The sequence below is a fragment of the Xyrauchen texanus genome, chromosome 37, assembly GCF_025860055.1.
Source record: "Xyrauchen texanus isolate HMW12.3.18 chromosome 37, RBS_HiC_50CHRs, whole genome shotgun sequence".
Lineage (NCBI taxonomy): Eukaryota > Metazoa > Chordata > Actinopteri > Cypriniformes > Catostomidae > Xyrauchen > Xyrauchen texanus.
In genome coordinates this window covers 1,436,808-1,459,597 of record NC_068312.1, presented here as the reverse complement: position 1 = coordinate 1,459,597, position 22,790 = coordinate 1,436,808, and the positions used below count along the sequence as shown (strand labels likewise).

Genomic DNA, 22,790 nt, shown 5'->3' with positions numbered 1-22,790 from the left:
TAAATCACTTACTAAACGCATCTGTGGAAAGATAGAGACGAATTTACAACTTTGTTGTCATGACGATGTCAACAAACTCTAAAACTCTAAAACGACTGTAAAAATGACCATATAAACAACTTTACAGCTCAAATAATACATGAGTTTTAACAGAAGAATGAATGTAAGTGCTTTTATAAAATTATAAGCTTCACATTTCTGCCTTTAAAACCTCCAAAAATGACCCCATTGACCTCCATAGTAAGTGTCTCACTGGAACACACATTTGTGCTTTTTGTAAAGAAAAGGAGGGATGAGTCGAAATGAATTTTTGTGGTAATCAACATTATGACACATTATGCCTGTTGATTGAGCTCAACCTGTATTGAACCCAGAAAATTCCTTTAAACAGATTTGAGGCTTTTTAGAGACATTTAAACTGAGAAACAGGTATGAAACAAAAAACTATTCATGAACATGTAAAAATGAACATACAAAAATATCAAACTATTGGTTTGGCAAACAAGTATTTTAATTAATACATGTACATATTTATAATAACAATATTTATCATATTTCTAACATTTAAAACATGTGACAACTAAATATATAAAACTTGTCCTGAGAATACAGTTTGAGTTAACACATTAAGGTTTTAGTTCATATCTACATTTATTATTAAATTGACACTTGCTTGAATGTGTGGCAGTGGTTTTAATGTGTTTACATGTTTATGCAATAGCTATCGCAAATATAGGATGACATTAATATTTTCTTTTGGAAGGTATACAAAACAAATGACAATTTAAGAGGGTTTTGAACTAGCTGATTGAAACCATCATACAAAATGTTTCTTTACAGATCTGCCTGTACATTAGGATACATTCACAAGTCAGTCAAATTGTAATTTATTTTTAGATTGATGATGTGTGTGAAATGTCATGGTCTTTTCATAGCAATGTTTATGACATGGAATCAATTATGCCTTCACTCCCATTCCCGACCTTCACTTATGTTTGAAGTTTTTCAATTGTGTGTGTGTTTCAGCAAACTAGTCCGCCTTCAGGTTTTATTTATGGAGGCGGATTGATGGATTTATTTATGGTTTTGTTGGTCCATTTTCAATGTGGTTTCCTTATCAAGCTCTGGCCACTCCTGCACAACTCATTTTGAGTTTGAGATCGGGCATAATTTACATATAATATTTACATATCAGCATCAGTTCAAGTTCACATAGACCTACTGTCAGCCTCAGGCCACAGTCTGAGGTCACAACCCACCACCTCTCTGTTCATTCACTAACTGTCTGATGCAAATCAAATCTCTGAGTTTAGTTTGACGCACTTAGTAGTAAGCAAACAAGATATCCACACACAGAACTGTAGCCTATATTATATATGCCTGTAAATAATATGCAAGTAATCTTTACTCATAACTTTTCACATTAGTGTTCCCTTTGTTTAGGGCTTATAAAGAGGTTCATTAATGACTAATAATCATTTACAAATGCCTTATAAATCATTGATATGCACTAATGACAACCTGCATAATGTGACTTTCCTGCAATACCTTCCATTCACTTCTGTGAAAACTGAAACAGTAAAACACTTACTGAAATCATTTTTTGTGCTATTAATATTAAGCCGCAAATGCTGTCCATTGAGATGAACTTGTATTGAACCCAGAATATTCCTTCAATAACCTATGAAAATGAATTTATTAAAGCTGCCCTGAAAGCTGTCCACTGTACACTAAGTCAGCTCACACTGTAAAAAATGCCCGTCATTTTAACAGTAAAACTAACTTTTTACTGACTGTAAAAATATTACATAAAAAAAACGTATATTGGTTAACAAATAGTTACCGTAATACATACATAATATGTTTTAATATGTTTAATAAGACAATACATGTAGTTTTACGATGAAATGTAGTAAAAATATACAGTTTTTCCTGTATAATTAAAGGTTAAAATGTATATTATGTTTAACAAGAGTGAACATGTACTTTTTTCGGTAAATTATTGTTAAAATGATGGTAAGAAACAGTAATCATGTATTTCCAGAATTCTCTGCGTGACCCATCATATTTCATTATATTTTATGGGAACAGTTATGTATTTCTTCTTATTTTTAATATCAGTTACATACATGTTCACACATTACATTTAATATTTAATGTAGTTTAGTTAATGTTTACTGCGTTATTTTAATTTCACACGTGTTACTCTGATGGTGTTCAGTGTTTGTGTGAGTGACACCGAGCGCCGTCTCTACGTGTTTACTGCGTTATTTTAATTTCACACGTGTTACTCTGATGGTGTTCAGTGTTTGTGTGAGTGACACCGAGCGCCGTCTCTACGTGTTTACTGCGTTATTTTAATTTCACACGTGTTACTCTGATGGTGTTTAGTGTTTGTGTGAGTGACACCGAGCGCCGTCTCTACGTGTTTACTGCGTTATTTTAATTTCACACGTGTTACTCTGATGGTGTTTAGTGTTTGTGTGAGTGACACAGAGCGCCGTCTCTATAGGTTTATCGATCATTGCTCCCGGAAGGATCACTATTCTTGTCATCATGTGCTGTTCTGTAATTACTAATGTGATTTACCTTATAAAGTAAAAAGTAGACTTTTACAGTTTCAGAAGGTTAATATATTACGTTTATCATTTAATAACCACAGCTGCCAGAATTGTTTTTACAGCACAGAATAAACACACTATCTGCTAAAAGTGATACAACAACTTGTGCATTTCTGCAACTGGGGTATAAGAAATGAGAAAACAGTGGCACATAAACACTTAGGGAACATTGAAAAGCAATGTCCTCTCAAATTATTGATAATGTACTGATTTCATAGCACAGTAATGGAAATATTATTTAGTTTAGCATGTAGGCCTAATCAACTCTCTATTATAACTTAACTTTCTAAGAAATGATAAAGAAAACTGTTTATTATTGTAATTATTTTATTACAAATTTCTGAACATTATTTTCATGTTTAATAAAGTATATTACATCATCATCATTATTGAATCCTTGTTTTGTGCGGTGCAAAGACATACTATTGTAGTATTACGGTTCACTTGCATTATCGACTGAGGCTGTACAATATAATATAAAAATAATTCAAGGCTTTCAGTCGAACTCATATCAGCTTTTTCACGAGTTACATCGCTCAAATTGATACGTTATTACAATACGAACATTAATGTGTAGCGACACTTGAATAATCAAATTAAAATATATAATAAGAGTGTTGTTTATCTTCCTCAAAGCAAGTAATATCTCAGTTGTGAATGTTTAAATGAATAGCACAAGATCATGATAAAAAACATGTTATGACTCCGGCTATGCTAGTTCAGCTAACCTCAAACCATGAGATCCATCTGCACAGAAGAGCAGTGCCATTTCTTCATTTCATTTACATTTATACATTTGCCAGACACTTTTATCCAAAGCGACTTACAAAAGAGGAATACATTATAAGCGAATCATCTTAAGGAGTCAGTGGTAGGAGAAGTGCTGCATTACAAAGATTCACTAGCATCAGAACAGTCGTGTTCAAAACAGATTCCAGTACAACAAGAATATATATATATCCAGGGTTGTGAGGGTTACTTTTGAAATGTACTCCACTACAGATTACAGAATACATGCTGTAAAATATCATTTGTAACATATTCCATTAGATTACTCAAGGTCAGTACCATATTCTAAATACTTTGGATTACTTCTTCAGCACTGGAAGATTGTTTCACTTGTTTTGACTATAAAATCTCTGTCAGTACAGTAAGACAAAATACACATGTTAAAAATACATTCTCTGAAAAACCCAAATATCTTATGCAGTGTTGTTTCGAAAACAAGATCAATCAAACTGATCTTGTTTTAAGGATTTTTAGATATTATTATCAAGAATATGATTTTTGCCCTGATATCAAAGGTCTTACTTGAAAAAATGTATTATGATCCAAAGTGACATTTGCATGTAAAATGGCTAGAAATAGCATTTTAGCTTAGCGTAAAGCTGACAATTTAACGTAATTTTTCCCACCATGTCCGATATTAAAATCAGTGTGACACACATTGCAAAAGGCGTGGGCATTGTCGATATGGCTTCGACATACGAAATTAAATTATTTCGTCCAGCTGTTTTTACATGTATATTTAGTTTGTTTTGCCAGAGCACCACTTGAGTCTACTCCTCCCATCTACCAGTGATGCTTGATTCAACTTCATGTGTCTACTACATGTGCAGATATCAGAAATTTGTATGATGTGTCGATTGTGTGAGTAGTTTCATACAAGATCTGGCAACTGGACCACCTTGGAATAATATATTGATGTAATTATTCATATAACGAGGTTTGGGCCATACAAATTACGGGAGTTTCCTGGGAGAAATAACAATAATGTGTATAACAAGATGGGTGTGAAATATGGGAGATGTTGACAGGTATGGTTCAAATGTACTTTGGATCATTTATATGTATAAATGTTTTCCATCTGAAAAGGACTAAATATTAAATGAAACAAATTACAATAAAATGCAAAGTAATCTCTACAGTAATCAAAATAATTTTTGAATGTAACTGTATTCTAATTACCAATGATTTAAATTGTAACTGTAGTTGAATACAGTTAGTTATATTTCATATTTTAAATGTGTAATCCCGATACATATATATATTACGTGCATATATTTATATATCTTTTATTTTTTTAATGAGTGAATGATGCTCATGGAAAAGATGTGTCTTTAGCTGTTTTTTGAAGACAGAATGTTAGTCAGCTTCACGAATGGAGTTGGGAAGGTCATTCCACCAATGTGGTACAAAAAAGCTGAAAGTCCAGGAAAGTGTTTTGGTGCCTCTTTCTGTTGGTAAAACAAGGCGCCATTCATCAGCCGACCGCAGGCTTCTGGTGATAATGTAGCTCTGCAGAAATTATTTTAGGTAAGCTGAAGCAGACACAGTGACTGTTTTTTATGTCCGCATTTTCATTAAAACCAAACAGGCTGCTGCATTCTGGATCATTTGGAGAGGTCTAATAGCACATGCAGGAAGGCCTGCAATGAGAGCGTTACAGTAGTCCAGTCTAGTTATGACAAGGGACTGAACGAGCAGTTGTGTGGCATGTACAGAGAGGAAGGGTCTTATCTTCCTGATATTGTAGAGTGTAAATCTACATGATCATGCTGTCTTTGAGGTTTGGTCTGTGAAATCTAGTTGGTTATCGATAGTTACCCCTAGATTTCTGACCATTTTGGAAGGCGTTACTGTAGTTGAACCCAGCTGCATGGTGACGTATTCAACAGCAGTGTTGGCTGGAAACACAAGGAGCTCAGTCTTCGCTGGGTTAAGTTGCAGGTGGTGTTCATTCATCAGGGCCAATGCAAATTATTGAAATTTTAGGTTTCAATCACAGATGTCGTTAGAGAGCCCAAAGTTCTGCAGTGAAGCTTTAAACTCGACAGAACTCCAGAGGCACCGTAGGTTGGAGAAGAGCAGATCATTGGCTCAAGTGGTCCGGTGATGGCCCAACCAGTCCAATTGCACCTCACAAATGCACGTTTCAGATGAGAAGCATATTTAGTGTGAATTGTGAATATCATCAAATTTCCCTCGGCTGCCTGACATTTCACTTGGGTTGCCATCAGAAAGTTTTAAATTGAGGAACATAACAGACCCGTGACCTAGAAGTTGCGAAACACTGGTCTGATGTAAACGCCTTTAGTTTTAGTCCGATTAGGGTCAGATGAATTCTCCATGGCTTCCTGAAAAATCGTTGAATTGTTCAGGGAACCCACTGACAAGTCAGTTTTGAAAATGTGTAGTTTTATCTACATGAGGCTGATTTAGACCCAGCCTATAGTGCTCATTTTGGTGTTAAGAACAGGACTGACTGGTGCGGTTGTCTGGTCCGGTTGTAGTGGGACACATTCCCTGGCATCTTCTGTCCCAGACTCTTCACATGTGTGTCCTGTGAGGTCACAGAGTCCCCCTGATAACGCCTGTGATGCTGCCCTCAACGCCCTGGCTCGAATCCACCATCCAGCTGTGCCCCGTCCTTTATGAGCTCTATGTGTGAGCTCCATCAGGAAGCCCAGACTCTCAGAGGGCAAACTGAACAACGGAAGCCCACGGAAAAACTCTGGGAGGACTGCCACCGCTCGACGGCACCTGGGCAGTTGTGCTTCAAACTCGGCCAGCGCAAACCTCTCGCCAGCACGCCCCTGTAGATAGTCCGCGAGAATGCAACTCAACGATGCGCTGAAAACATCTGAGCCGGTTAAGGGTTGTGAGACTTTCTTCATCTCCTTGTCTTCTTTCATGTTCTTTCCTGCTCCTTGGCAGCTCCATTCCTCGGCCAGTTTGCAAGCAGCTGGTGTCAGAACCAACACTGCCTTGCCTCCACACCGCTGTATGTGCTCGAGACGGGAGTGTAGCCAGGGAACGGGACCCATCGCGTTGAGCTCTGAGCGGCCCCACAGGTCCAGAGACACAGTGAAGCCGAGAGTGGACAGACTGGAGCTCAGACGACACACCTGCTCCGTGATGCTGTCGTCTGCATCGGGCAGATACACCAGAAGCACCTCAACTCCACCCACCCCATCTGACAGAGCACAGAGACATTTGTGCTAAATAACTGCACCAACTGCAGACAGTGTGCAGAGAAAAAGTAATAAAAACAGCATACGGTGAGAAACAATGACAGATTAGGGGGAAAAGGAAAAAACTCACTGTTTAAATCGTCCACCTTAAGCCATCTGAATACCCAATCTGTAACAAAGAAACAATTCATTTGTTATTATTTTACATTTAATTGAATTAATAGTATAGGGGATTTTTGGTTGTTTTTTTTAGGGCTGTCAATTGACTAACCCTCCTATTAAGTTCAGAATCTCCGTATAACTTCTGCATGTGCAGTTCAATTTGACCAGGAGGTATAAAAGGATTATAAATCATTCATAACCCGATGGTTTTCACCATATTGTAAGTCATGAATAATTTCTCAATTGTTCATGCATGTAAAGATATTTCTGGCATATTAACTGCCAAATATAAAAGTTATTATTTAATGTATTTTAGTTTTTTTAATAATACAATTTAGAAATGTTTTGACATTTCAAAAAATGAAATTTTCACACCAGTGTGATACATGTGAAGACATATTTTTATCAATATTTCTGTGTAATTGTATTTAAATATAACATAATATAAAAGTGTGACGAGGGTGGGGCCGGGCCGTGACCACACACACACCCAGCTCCCAATTGGGCAAATCAGCGGAGGAGAGGGATAAGTGCAGCAGAATGTGGCAGTTCGAGAGAGCGCAGCTGTTGTGTGTGTGTTTTCTTTTTTTATCTGTTTTGTAACAGTCATTCCCAAAGTGCCGCACTTATTTTGTCAGATGAGTACAGCATTGATTAGACAGTACAAAAAGGGGCTTCAGAAGTCAATATGTTGTTGGTTTTGTTCCCATATCATTGAATATAAACCTACAGTCCACAGCAATCCATCTGATGTTCTCACAGGATGTGTTTTTTTTTAAATGTCGGTCTATGTATATATATATATATATATATACGTAAGATATAATATGCATAAAAATAATTGCATTCATTTTTAACATGTTATTTTTAAATAATTAATTGCACTAATTTAAAGACAGCCCTAGTATTTTGTGAAGAAGTAAAGAATTTGGTGGGAAATGTGTTTAAAAGAATAGTTCCCCTAAAAATGAAATGATTTTATTAAATTACTCACTCTCAATTTGTTCCAAACCCATATGAACAATAATTTTAGTTAATCTTTTTTCATACAATGAAAGCCATAAAAAGTCATACTGGTTTAGAACAAACATTGTGAGGCTTGTAAATGATGACAGAATTTATTTATTCAAGTACAATTGAACTTTCCCTTTAATTATCATTATATAGTAGCACAATGCAAAAATCTTAATTACCCTAAAAATAAACTTTCTCTCTGTAAAATATAATTTCCTGATTTCTTTCTCTTTTTGGGGTGAAGTATGACCTGTATATATTCTTGACAGGTTTTGTGAGATTCCACTGTGTTTGCGTGTGTGTGTGTGTGTGTTATGCTCACTTTTGAGTGTACCCTGCACTGCATAGGCTCCTAACACAGACAGACACATGAGCATCACACACAACAGCAGCGGAAAACTCCAGTGTGTCCGCTTCACTACAGCAGAGAAACAGAACACAATATAAAGAACAAAGAGAGGATTGCAATACTCTGTGCCTGCATTATGTTCTATTAGCACATTATTACAGCACATTAAACATTGTTTAAATGCTGATGCCATCAAAAGTGATCAGAAAAGATCTTGCCTTCAAAAGGACATACTGGACCCAGATAACCATCCATTTCCATTACTTTAACCTGGAGAAGAGACACAACACTGTCCAGTTACCAAGACACACAGTCGGATTTTAGAAAAGAACTGCAAACATGGTAAAACACTTGTTAACTACCTGCACACACACTGAAGGGTGACGCTCCACTTCCAAAAACTCCCCTTGTAATTCCTGCAACAGATGAAATAATATATTGGCGTTTAAGGAATCCATACTGCTTTTTTTGTTACTTGTCAAGGCAAGCATTACTATCACTATGGGTCATATCTAGGGAGAATATTAACAAACCTATAACTCAAACTTTGGAACGTATTTCATACATTTGTGCTAAAGATATGAATGATACATCAAATTGCATGGCTTGTTACGGAGAGTTGTGAGATAATTTTTCTGAGGATTCAGAATTTTCGCCTGGCAGATGATAAAACCTAGCCACCTAGCAACCGCCAAGAACACCCTAGCAACTTCAAATCAATGTGCTAAAAACATTTAAATCTATGGAAGCCAATCTGCACCACACTGGGGAAAAAAATGCTTTGGTAAATCATAATTCTGAGATACTCATTCATATTTATGAGATTAAAAATGATTAGATAATAAGTCAATTTGAGAATATCATAATTGTTACATTTGATCTCATCATTTTGACTTTTTATCTAATTAATATGACTTAGTAGTATTTCATAATAATTAAGCACATTTTTTTTCATGTGTTGGAATCAAAACACCCACAACACTTTAGCATGGTTGTGGAGAGTTTTGCATGTTCAAGAGACACTCCCATTTTCTTCAAATCAAATATATCCTGGCCTCTGAGAAATAGCGTGAATCATTTTACTCTGGCAACTTTAAAGTGAAAATGACATTTGAAGTATCTAATGACCATTTTTATTTCAAATATTTCATTTTTGACAAATAAATAAATTAATAAATAGATTAGTTTGGCACCTTATTTATTGATTTACAGTATTTATTTACTGCAGTTCACATTTCAATACATCTCAATTTAGTTTATTTTATTTCATCATATATATATATATATATATATATATATATATATATATATATATATATATATATATATATATATATATATATATATATATATTTATTTATTTATTTATTTATTTTGACCGTTATATCTCTCCATAGTAGGTCCTTGGTGAGAGATGTCTGCTTTATTTTCCATTTCAGTTTCATGGAATCACAAAATAAATTGGTTCCTGAAAAAAATCCTTACTAAACAACTTCTCACCCAGAATCTGTGTTCAGTGTTTGTCCATCGGTTATTCGTTACATGAAGTGTGTGGTTGATTTGATGGCAGCTGCCACCGAGTGCCAAGACCTTCCTGCACAGCCACAGTTCAGTGCGCAGCCTGCAGGGGGCAGTGACGCTCCAGATCAAAGCTGTCGTGTCTTTACCCATAGCTTTATTATGAGCTGTAGTCTCGGCCACAGACAGTGACACATTGGAGCTTGAGATAGCTGACAGAGAAAGACACCATAACACAACATACAGGGCAGATTAAGTCAACAATGGTTGCAATAATTATATCAAATCGATATTTACAACTTTATTTCAGAAGACAGCATTTGTGCTGTTGATTACAAATATAAATAAATAAATACATTTTGACTTGTCCCTCATATTTGCACAGTTATACATTTACAATGGTAGTGTATGGGACCAGTGTACTGGAGGGTTTAATAGCAGAAATGGGAAGTTTGTTGTAATATATAATAATAATAATAATAATGTTTTATGTTTTGTATTACCATACCTGTTTCATTCAAAAATGGACAAAACTCTTGTCGAGGAAAGTCCCCCCAAATCTACAAAAATATAAAATGCAAATACGAGTGTGTGTCTATAAACAATCAGTTAAAGACAGACAAACTGTTACCAGGATAACCTTAACTTTCTTCCCACTTTAATATATTTATAGTTGCATTCTTGCCAGGCAGTTTTAAGTCAGTTACATTGCTGAACATATATTGTGTATTCAAACATTACTTCAGTAGGCAAGTGTATTGAACGGCACACAATGTGACTGTTTACTGTTCTATATGTTTGTATGCAAGCCTTTTAATGTGAATAAAAAAAATTGTACCTCAAAGCACAGACAAGGGGCGACAGAGCTGAGTGAAATCTCAAAATCATTCCTAGCATCATTCTTTACATTGAGAAAGAGACAGAAATAGAAGTTAATTGTCACAATGCTCATGTAGGCTGCATGAACTGACTAAATGCAAAGTTGTTTTGTTGACTTACCCATTCCACCTTCACACACCTTCCTTCCCGTTCCAGCTTCTGGCATGCCTGGAATTCTCGGAATCTCTCTTTATCTTTATCAGCCACATACAATGTCACCACTCCCGTCGCATGTTCAGTTGTCCTGCGCAGTTTGGGACCAACTGCAAAACAAAGCAGCATAGACATTTTTTGCATAGACAAATTTATATCAATGATACCTTATAAACCTTTAAAGACAGGCCCACTGTGAGCTTGTTAATCAGTCAGCGTTATTTCTACTTCATTGTTTAAAAATCATGTTTTATAGTGGACTTCCTGGTGAAGAACTACACTACCCATGATCCTGAAGAGAAAGATCCACCAATCAGAGAATCACAACCAACAAAGTGCGCCAGTAGAGCTCTGTGAATGACGCAATCGAGGCAAAATCAACTGTTTTATTTATATAACAACTTTAAAACAATAGTTTGATATTTTTATACTTTTTTAATTTATGTCATTCACAATTCTTCATGGAATTGTAATTCATTCCCTTATTAAAGACATTAAATACACAGATTCTTTGTCTTTTTGTCTGATTTTCAAATAGTTTTTTGCTTCAAATCAAAGTTTGTAATGTTGTGATTCACCTCAGAGTTGGTTGGTTTGGTTCATGGCGCCAATTTTTGATGAAGGAAATTAAAGGGACCAAAACAGCAGCAAAAGTTTGCGGGCATTGCTGCACTCAATTGATGGGCAGGCATGCAGTTGAATCAATTGTAATATGAACTACAGATCTATGAAAATATGAAAAATAAATGTGACGGGCAAAAGTACAAATAAAACACATTTTGCAAATGCTTTAATCCAGTGTGCAAATGATATAATGACTGTCAGAGAGGTCAACATTTTAACTCTCAATGGATCATTTTCACAATCTGACCAGTTTGTCTGGCACAATCCAATTTTTTTGGTGCCACTAACACAATTAACCAAACATCAACTATCATAAACACTTTTTTGGTAATATGTTTGTCGTATGTAAATCTATGTCTAGATCGAATGAATCTCTTTAAATGATAAATAATGACGGTACTTTTCATGCATTCTCGATTCCCAACCGACCCATCAGTTACACCCTACTTTTATCCAAAGGAACGTAAGGCGAGTTTACACCGCCCCAACAAACCTCAACAAACACCAGCTTCCAGTGGACCACTGGGTTACCCATGTAGCTATTTGTGGGTTTTCTTTTCACATAACATGTATAATCGTGTTTGTTTGAGAAGTCTGGCATGATTTTTTAACAACCTCCAAAGAAAACAGGTGTAATCTGACTTGATCACAATCTGTTGCTATGACGATGATGTAAGCATGTACACACACCGACTGCCTTGATGGAGCAGGACAAATATTATCTAATGTTACCTCCATATGCTAGCCGATTTTGTTGTTGTGGGAAAAATGGCAGATTTTTGGTCAAGTCAGAAGGACAAGGAGTTTGTGGAGCTTTATTGTGGGCGCAGCTCTTAATTGTCACTCTCTATTCCACATATTTGGTCATTTTTGGCCACAGCATTTGAGATATCCAAGTTTCAGCAGAGGGGTAAATTTAAATGTTAACTTACCATTACAGAAGACGACATCTAATCTGGAACACACTAAAAGAGGAAGATGTGTTAGTACAGAACCGACCATCCTTGATATCAAACCAATTTTGTTACAACTACCAATAATAACAAAATTGAAGGATGTGTATGAGTTTTAAAGCATGTTTACCTTCCTCTTTTGCAGGAATATTGAGAGTAGAGTTTGTGTCTGCAGAATAAACCATGACTGGACCGCCGAGATCTGCCTCCCTGATCTCCACCAATAAAGACATCCACACCTACAGCATAAACACATTCATCTCAGCTGATGAAATGTGTGTTTTGATGGCTAATTAAAATATAAGAGATGCAAAACTGTACTTGATAGGTAAAGTTTGTTGAGACAAATTTTGATGTTGGCTTGACAAGCCTGGACTGAAAATGTAATGAAAGTTTGAAAAGCTTGAGCTTATAGCAGTGGATTAAAGCACCTATTTCCTATGCGGGAATAAAGAATGTATATTGCAATGGACTTTCCTGAAACGCTACTCAAAATAGCAGAACAGTGAGCAATAAGCCTATATGGCACAATACATAAGTCTGATAAATGTCACATTAAAGTCAAACAAAAATGATCAAACTGTCACTGCCTGTATATGTGCTGGTTCACGTTTCCATGTCATGTGCGTGCAGTTAACCTGCTGCGTTAAAATAGCCTCTTTGGGGTGCCTTGATTTTTAAATGATTTCAAATCAAATGACATTGAACTTGTCTTATTATTGTAATTAAGTCTGCACACTAGAGAAAAAGGAACAAAAATATACAGTTTATCAAGCACTGAAACTTTGCTTTGTTAAAAACAACCTGGAATCATGACACCCAACCAGAGTATGTGAGCGGAGCGAGTGGTTTTGCAGGTGTTTCTAGATGCATTTTTTAAAAATAAAGTTATTTGTAACTTTACGCCACGTTACATTTTTGAATAGTATAGTTGTAATATTTTGCAAATAAAGTAACAGTTACAAGAATTAAGTTGAAGCATTATGAGATTAAAGTCGTAATAGTTTGAGAATAAAATCATGGCATTATGATATTAAATTTAGAATGAGAATAAAGTCACAATAATTAGAATAAAGTCTGATCACAACGATAGAATGGACGCCGATCCAGCAGCTTCATTAATGCAATGGATGAGGAGGATGTTGTTAAATCATAATTTAAGATATGATTTAGCAATAAAGAAATCCTTGGTCTTTTGGCTCATCAGCACAGACATTAGTATCCGGACTCTGCAGCAGTTATGTAGGAAACTTAGAGTATTCAGGAGAAAGAATCACACAGATTCAAGCAGTCCAGATTGGTGTTGTTATTGGGTTTTCCTGTCTAAACAATACTGTACCGAGGGGATGTTACTACATACAATATATTGATACGAACTTGAGCACGAGCCTATATTTCACACCTCCCTTGACAGACGGCCATGCTGAAAACTCCTGTCCAATGCACACCTCATTTATGAACAGAGAGCTCGCAAATATTTCCCACAAATTCAGCTCGGTTGCATTGCCAAGTTATCTCCCTGGTTAGTGATGTTGTATGTAAAAACACAGATGCTCCACTTTACTGTTGTCCACCACATCACTTTCCTTCTCAAATTATTCTCAAAATATTATGACTTTATTAATCTCATACTTTTTACTTTATTCTCAAAATATTCGAATAAATGACAACTGCAAATGTAAATTGTTAAATTTATATATATATATATATATATCATTCATTTTTAAATATTTAAAGATAACTATGTATAATTATATATTGATATAAATATGTGTAATCATTATATATTGAATTATATTTATATGAGGGGCTTTATCAGTAAATATTTGTATATGCGATTAATTAATTGGGACACCATGTAATTCATTCGATTAAAAATTGTAATCGATCGACAGCCCTAAAGCTGCACGATTTGGGGAAAATGTCATATTGCGATTATTGAGGTTAATATTGCGATTGCGATATAATAAATAAATGGTATCATGAGTCAACTTGCTTGGTTATCAAGGAAAATGCACAAATAGATAACTGATAATGCTGAAATGTGTATTTCTCAACTCAAACATACAAACTAGCAACAACAACAACTATAAATGCAGTGTTTTCAAATTAAAATAATATTTTTACTAAATTAAATATGTTTGCATTACTGCAAACTTGTTATTTTCTCAATATTACACCTAAAAAAATAGAACAATAAATAAGAACATACAAAGTTTCATGAAAATAAGATTGTCCAAACAAACAGGGACATTTAAGCAGGATGTAACATGAACTTTCTATAAACTCTTTTGAAAAGGAAACGGACAGACGGACGTTCAGATAGATAGATCTCTCCCTTTAAAAATACAACATGTCTCACCTTCAGTGTGGTGCTGTCTTCAAAGTCTAAAGAGGAGAAACTGAAGTGCAGAATGTTTGAATCAAAGTACGTAGGGCTTTTGTAACAAACGAGGACACTGGCAGCATTGGAAACAGCAGTCATGTGATCTTCATCTTCATCTTCATGAGCATTTCCATGCGGTTCCTCTGCATCTTCTTCACCGCTGCCATCATCTGGCAGTTCAACATCCACAGGTTGGCCAGCATCTAACACAGTATCAATACACCACATGAAGTAATCATGTTGGTCAGCCTGGACAAATATTTGAAATGTGCTATGTCACAATACAACGCAAATACACGTTGCATTCTTAATTTATCCACAAGGGGTGATACATATCATAATTATGAGATACAAAGTCATAATTATTAGATTCAAAGTCATCATTTTTCAATAGTCATACAAAAAAAGGAATAATTATGAGATTAAATGATATATCATAATTATGAGTCAAAATGATGAGCTAGTAAGTCATATTTATGAGATAAAGTTAGAATTATGAGATAGATATAATTATCAGTTAAAATGTATAATTAAGAGAGAGTAAGTCATATTTTTGAGAGAAAAGTCAATATGAGTTAAACTCATAATTATAAAAGTCAAAATTATGAGATAGTAAGTTATAATGAGATAAAGTAAGAATTATGAGAAAAAGAAATACAATGATATACTAAGTCTTTATCTCATCATTTAGACTTTTTTGGCAGAAATGGGCATCCATAGGGAAAATGTTTTCAACTGTGGGCATGTTTATAGATTGTTACCTGAATAATAACACATCCGGTTTACCGGTACAGACATTTGAAGAAAACTGTAATGTCCTCTTAAGTACTGAGGTTCGTAACTGCCACAGTAACGTAAGAACATACAGTGTGTTAAGTATGTGCAACAAGACCCCACACTTGCAATGAATTGGCCAAGCATTCGCATCTGTGTTTGTGTACTTGAATAATGTCTGTTTCTGGATTTACTGAGAACAATTGTCAGTCGAACAAAGCCACTGTGATGAGGTACCTCCAACTGTGATGTTCACCTGGATTTTCAGGCACAGACTTTTGGTCCTGTTCAGTGTTAGGCACGGCACAATGTATGCGTTCAGACTGCTCACATATACATGATCGTCATGTCCCATGCACGTAAGGTCGCCTTACACAAAGAGACAATTAAAGAAATGAAGTCGTTTTTGTGGTAAAAGAGGGTGTTCAATGAATCAGAATTTGTTGTGACTTACACATTCATAGACTTCTTACCTGGCTTAACTTCACAATGCATTATACCCTATGGAGAGACAGAAACATGAATTACATTGCATACAGCAGTACAGTAGTGCATACAGTAGCAAATATGTGTTGGGATAGTATGAGTATGCTTAGAAACAAAATAGACCATATTAGACCACTGCAAAACCAAAACCCTACTTTCTTAACACACGTGATCCTGGTCTTATTGTACACACTTCATCAGTACATATTATTCCAAAGAATCAAAAATGGTCTTTGTGATCTTGCTCAGCCTATCAAACAATTTTCCTTTTTGACTGATGTCACCAATCCTTCTTATTTTCAGCACCCTACAATCATCCGTCACATGATAGAGCCGTTCAGTCATGATGTCAGTTAGTAGACCAAACCAGAAGGCTGACTCGCAATGGGTTCCCTTGGGAATTTCCAAAGGGTTTTTAGAAAATCGTTTCCGATTAATAAGTAGAATAAGGTCTGTGGTTAACATTACTTGAAGACAGAAATTGCACACAGTCATCCCGAGTCAAACGTGGATTTTAAAACCATTGTGTGCTTTAAAATTGCAAGTTACTAACAGTGGTTGTATGAGAGTAATCGCAATTCCATATTTGAATTGATAGACAGCCCTATAGTTTACTTACCTACAAAATTATAGTTCTATAATCAAAGATTTTAAGTCGATAGTTTTATATCATATCTTCGATTTTTGATTTGATAACACCATTTGTAATAATTTGTTGGATGAAGTATACATGGATATACTTCATTTCACCTCAAATCAAAGCTTGTTTGGTGATTCTAGAAGCTTTGGCAAGGTTTGGTTCATAGCTTACACGTCTTTATTATGAGAAGTCTGTGGAGAGGAAAAAATTCTATTGTGCTCTACAGAGATCACTTTTCCCAATCCAATCATTCCCTATGGATGAATTCTCATTGAATATCCTGTTTCATAACATCAGCAGCAAAACACAGTTTAACTGTGGATTACATTACAATCCTTTGGCATGAATATGTTTTCATTCAAAGCAGCGAGGAGGAAAATTTTGGCTATAATGTCATTTTCTGTTTTGCAGATGCAAATCAATTGGTATTTATGTGATGATATGCATAGACTGCTGAAAGATCAAAGCATGTCCCTGTGGCTTTTGCATGAGAACACAGAGTGCCTTCAGTCTATAAACATGACATGCATGTATGCGTGGATACATATGAATAAAAACATGCACATAACTCTCTGAAGCACACAATCGAAGGTTTGACTTGTTCAAGTTTACACTAATGTAACCATCAAAACATACACCCACCCACTCTGTAACTGGCACACACATGCTGTACTACACCTCAGCAAACAACCAAATTCCTTGTAACTTTCTTTTCCATGTCGAAACATGCCCGAGCTGGAACACAACTGTCAATCCACTGAAATACACTAACTGTTAAAGCTTAACACTGACTTTTGGGTAAAAGAGTTAAAACTGTGTGTGTCACTAAATTAGTTCATTTAAAATAATACACAAAGTAGAAAAATAAATTGGTAGACAGATAGATAAATCAATTAAAAAATCAGCTAAACACACATTAGCGTGACTGTTTGGTCTAGTGGTAATATATTTTAGCCTCTAATATACTGATAGAGGTTTCACGTTCTATTCCACCCAAATCTAACTTTTTATTTAAATAAATCAAGATTACATTTAAATGTCAGTGGTTTCCATTTTGCAATTTCACTGGAAAGGAGTGCAGGCTGCAGAAATGCTAGAGTGAGACAACATCACCACTGTCACTTAAAGGAATATTCTGGGTTCAGTACAAGTTGAGCTCAATGAACAGCATTTGTAACCACAAAGCATAATTTCGACTCATTCCTCCTTTTCTTAAAAAAAAGGACAAATATGTGATCCAGTGAGACACTTCCAATGGAAGTCAATGGGGTTTAATCTGTAAACATTAAAATACACAAGACATAAACAATATGTGTGTTAACATGATTTTACTGTCATTAAATCACTTACAGACCACATCTGTATGAAGATATAGACAATTATACTACTTTGTTGTCATGGCAACATTATGCCGTAAATCCAAAAATGACTGTAAAAATTACAATTTAAACAACTTTACAGCTGGAATAATACATATGTTTTAACAGAAGAATTAATTTAAGAACATTTATAAAATTATAAGCTTCACATTTCTGACTTTATAACCCTCCAAAAATGAACCCCATTGACTTCCATCGTAAGAGTCTCACTGGAACACACATTTGTGCTTTTATAAAAGAAAAGGAGGGATGAGGGGCCTGCAGAGCTCCACGAGTATTGACGCTGACTATCACACCTGGAATCGCGAGTTTGAATCCAAGGTGTGCTGTGTGACTCCAGTCAGGCTTCCTAAGCAACCAAATTTGCCCGGTTGCTAGGGAGGGTAGAGTCAGATGGGGTATTCTCCTCGTGGTTGCTATAATGTGGTTCTCGCTCTCGGTGGGGCGTGTGGTGAGTTGTGCATGAATGCCGTTGAGAATAGCGTGAGGCCTCCACACACGCTCAACAAGTCACGTGAAAAGGTGCGCAGATTGACGGTCTCAGACACGGAGGCAACTGAGATTCGTCCTCCACCACCTGGATTGAGTCACTACGCCACCACCATGTCTTAGAGCGCATTGGGAATTGGGCGTTCCAAGATGGGGAGAAAAGGGGAGAGAGAAAAAAAAGGAGGGACGAAATACATTTTTATGGTTATTAACATTATGCCACAAATGCTGTCAATTGAGCGTAACTTGTTTTGAACCCAGAATATTCCTTAAGCATCACTGAACAGTCGCAACAACAGTCATTGTGACACTAAAAATATCAAATGTCAGCGCAGGATCACCACTCATCTTAAAGGGCCGGTCACGCTAGGCTTTGAGCATGCACATTTTTTCGGGCAGCAATAAACTAGGATATGATGTCACTCGGAACGGCTTCTGGTGTAAGTAAATAATCCATCACAAATAAAAAATAATATTATTTATAAAAAATCTATTGTCTACTCACTTTCCAGCAACAATAAAACATGCAGCATTAAAATATGTATTGTTTGTACTGAGTCTAGAGGTCATAGTATGATGTTTCAATCTGCTATTGGTCATGTGTCCTCTCGTCGTATGAATTCACAGTTCAGAGTTCACCAGGCTTGAACTTGGGTACGCAGCGTCATATGATATTTCTTTGCAAGAGGTTGCGTTTCCAGCCTCCTGCATTCAGATGCGTTTGAATGGCAGTGAATGGACCACCCCATAACACATACACACGAAATAGAAACTCCTGCTCAAGAACTGGAGATGTTTCTTCTGTGTTAGACTCATACCTGACAAAAGTGGCCTTATACTAAAAGTGGTGGGGACATAGGACATATCCCACCCACACATGAGGCCTATGTTACTGAGTAACATGTTTCTTCATGTCCTTTTAAAAGTAAGCGTTCTCCGCTTTGTGGTGTTTTGATGCGGGTCTTACCTGTCCACAGGTGAGTGTGCGCTCCTCATTGGTTTGATTTATCTTCAGTGCATGTGTGCAGATGAAGAGCAGCAGAGAGAACAACAGCAGCAGTGTGCACAGACTCATGACACACACACAACTGATCCCTACGTGTGGATTCTCCAGTGAAACGCCTCAGGAACACATGCGAGTCGTCACTTCAGTGGAATCTGCCAACAAATACTTCCAGAGAAGTTCCACTCAACGAGACTCCTAGAGAGAGAGAGAGAGAAACACCTTTTGATCGACAGGCTTATGTTTAAATGCTTGGGATTAGGTAAATTAGGGACAGATAAATATATATTGTTTCTTTGTTTTTGTTTTTTATAATTAAACTAACATTTTAATAATGTTGATTTAATAATGGCAATCATGCCTACATAAATAAATAAATAAATAAATAAATAAATAAATGTAATTGTGAATGTTGAGTGGATATTACAGGAAGAGCAGTCAACAAGTGTCAAAACACATGACAACTCATTCAATACATTCAGCTTCTCGGGATATGGCAAGTCAAATTGATTTTTAATCATGTGTAGGATGTGAAAGATGTACGCAATTCAGTTTTGCACAAAAAAAGTTCATTCTTTATATTAATAAAATAAATTCAAGTACTAGTAAAACCGTAATTTTTGATATCTTTAATTGCATTTTCACTAGTAAACTCCTATTCAGTACAAAATAACAGATATCTATAATTAATTTCTTAAATCCATTCTCACTAGAATTGTTGGTATCAATAATAAATATTGGTACTTGTACTGATATAAAAAAGATCCTTATACAAGAAGTGCTTTGTGAGATTAGAATAGTAAGAACTTAATTGTGTTTTGAACAGGAGTAAATGACCGATCATAGAACAATTTAACTGGTGAAAATGCAATTTCAAATATCAAGAATTCCATTTTATATCAAAATAATTTGCACTTTCAGTAGTAGTAATTCCATTGAATTGTTGATACCCATAATTCATATCCTGCCCATGATTAAATGTGAATTCGGCGTGTCATACTCTGGATGCACCTCATGACGCTGCTTGAGAGAATGATCAGACTGGACACGGGGTGGCTACTTCAAAGAAGACTTTTTGGTCACTACATAGTTCCTGTTCTTTCAGTTGTGTTATTTCATACTTTTAATGATTTACTATTATTCTTAGTCATCTTAACATTAAAGATCATATAGATGGATGAACACTAAATGTATCATACAACAGCTTCAAAACTGTCCACAATAAATTGTTGCGGTTTGAAATTTGTCTGATTAGAGAGTTATAAAAGTCAAATATCTTACCAGTGGATATCTGAGAAGCATGTAAATATCTGGCGTGTTGCTCAGGAGAGAGTGTGATGAGGTGTGGAGTTCATGTAACAGAACAACAGCTGTTTTACATGCAAACTGTTTGGAATAACAAATACCCTCCTCCCAAGACCAACGCTGTGTAGCGAATCAGCTCTACATTCTTCCACCATTAGGTAGTGAATCAGCTCTATGAAATATTAATAATCAATCATAACTTGTTATAATCGATTATGAATATTTGGATCAGTTAATCGGGTTAACTTGATGTAGCTACATTAACATCACAACCAAATACTCGGTTCATCCCGTGAACACTCAATATTGGTTATTAATTAATTAATTAATAGAAATGTACATTTCCGGGCAAGGGAAATGTCTTTCTTACTAAGTATTAAGAGCAAGTAGTCAAAATCTATGATTAGTGACTTTAGATATGAGCTTGAGACACAGACAACTTTACGTGTGACATGAACAAGACTTTATTAACTAGACTAAACATTTAAACTACTCTAACATACATATACATACATTCATACAGTTTACCAAGGGAAAGAGGGCTGAAGCAGAATACAGGAAGGCAAGAAGTTATAGCATTGTTTGAAGTTCAGCAGATCAACAGCCTGAGCAAACCATCATATTAGTTCTGACACGCCCTTTTTAGAAAGGGGTTAAGGATACTTAATGTATCAAATAATGAGACTAAGTTTGATACGTGCATGTCCCATTTGAATTAAACTGTCCTGATGCAATTTGTTGAGGCTCCAGTTGATCTTTGATGATGTTGTCTTGATGAGAGAGAACCAGTGAGAGTCAGAGAATCTTTGGTGAATGGAAAGTCAAGGCCGTAGCCTGGCGCATGCTTGGGAGTCCTTGGGGCCTTCTAGTTTGGCATCATTCAGCGAGAGAGTGAGAGAGCACAAGGCTCAGAGGGCAAGAGAGGCAGGAAGCCAGAGGAGCATAAGAGAGAGCGAAGAGAGAAGAGGGGGCGAGGAAGTGGGCGCAGCAATTTTATACCCTCAGGAAACAGGTCCCACCTCTCATTGGCTCGACCAATAAGAAGGGTTTGAGTTCTAGGCGGGAATTTGGTTTATTGCTCTTTGTTGTAAAATTGCCCATTGCATGTGCAAGAAAGAAAATAGGAAATATACTTGTAATACTAATATGTTGTTGTTATCGACATATCATGTACACAGTCATTTCAATCTTCAAAATACCAAGTTATAGAGACCAAATATGCCACACATATGACTTTGGTTAACCATAGTATGCAAAGTCTGAAACATTAACCCATTAGTTTGCAAGAAAACATAGATCAAGCACATTTAAGGGAAAATGTGAGATGGCACATTAGATACATGTCCATATTTATCACATGGATTATATATATATGTATATGGAATATATAGGATTAAAAAGTGTTCATTTCTCCTTCTCAGTAAGAATTGAGTTAGAATCAGCCCTCTCTAACATTCCTTTGGAGGTCGTAAACTTCTCCTTCCTTTGGGCAGGAGAATGATTCCTTTGTTCCGTCACGGCTCATTTGCATGTTTCTGGCTTGGTTTATGACGGTAAGAGATTTTGGGCTGAATGACTCAAAAGATGGCAAAACATAACGTAATATCATTCTACGAAGATCTTATATTCGAATTTAGCTAGGCCAGATCGTAAGGTTTAATTTGATACCAAGAAAGGTATATTTGGTACCTTTAAAAGTGGGTTTAACATTCTTACACTCAGGCTATTAAATATAAAGCCTCTTATTAGATATAATGAGTTCTCCTACACTACTAAACAATTCTACTAATTTTGATCTACACCAAAATACATAGTACACAGGGATTACAACATATTTCATTAAAACTAAGCCCTTTTAGGCTTTATAAGAAAGACACACATTTTTACGTTCAAAAGTTTCCCCCTTCCTGTCCACATGATAAGCACGTGGTGAGCATGCGGATGTCACATGCGATTCTCTGTCAATAGTTCATTGTCTCTTTGTCAATACATTTATTGTGCTTGTGGAGACTGGTTGGCGCTATTTCAGTAATTAGGGGAGTTTCAACAGTAAGTTCTTGTTTGTCCGTGAATCTGTTAAG

At 35.9% G+C, this 22,790-nt stretch overlaps 1 protein-coding gene across 3 annotated transcripts; it reads right to left on the bottom strand.

Moving 5' to 3' along the window:
- Positions 1-500: 500 nt before the first annotated feature.
- wu:fl23c11 (uncharacterized) lies at positions 501-20,741 on the bottom strand. 3 transcript variants are annotated; one of them, XM_052109174.1, is made up of 16 exons: positions 20,686-20,741; positions 19,369-19,602; positions 15,881-15,908; positions 15,645-15,776; positions 14,610-14,836; positions 12,378-12,486; positions 12,227-12,259; positions 10,638-10,780; positions 10,477-10,539; positions 10,147-10,198; positions 9,621-9,850; positions 8,483-8,536; positions 8,339-8,390; positions 8,094-8,189; positions 6,726-6,764; positions 501-6,597 (listed from the first exon to the last, which is right to left on the bottom strand). In XM_052109174.1, the coding sequence occupies exons 2-16, from the start codon at positions 19,474-19,476 to the stop codon at positions 5,840-5,842; spliced, it is 2,124 nt and encodes a 707-aa protein (XP_051965134.1). In that variant the 5' UTR covers positions 19,477-19,602; positions 20,686-20,741; the 3' UTR covers positions 501-5,839. The 3 variants fall into 3 exon arrangements, with proteins under 3 accessions (XP_051965134.1, XP_051965135.1, XP_051965136.1); XM_052109175.1 differs by lacking the exon at positions 20,686-20,741 and having other exon boundaries at positions 19,369-19,648; XM_052109176.1 differs by lacking the exons at positions 15,881-15,908; positions 19,369-19,602; positions 20,686-20,741 and having other exon boundaries at positions 15,664-15,776.
- Between the last annotated feature and the right edge of the window lie 2,049 nt (positions 20,742-22,790).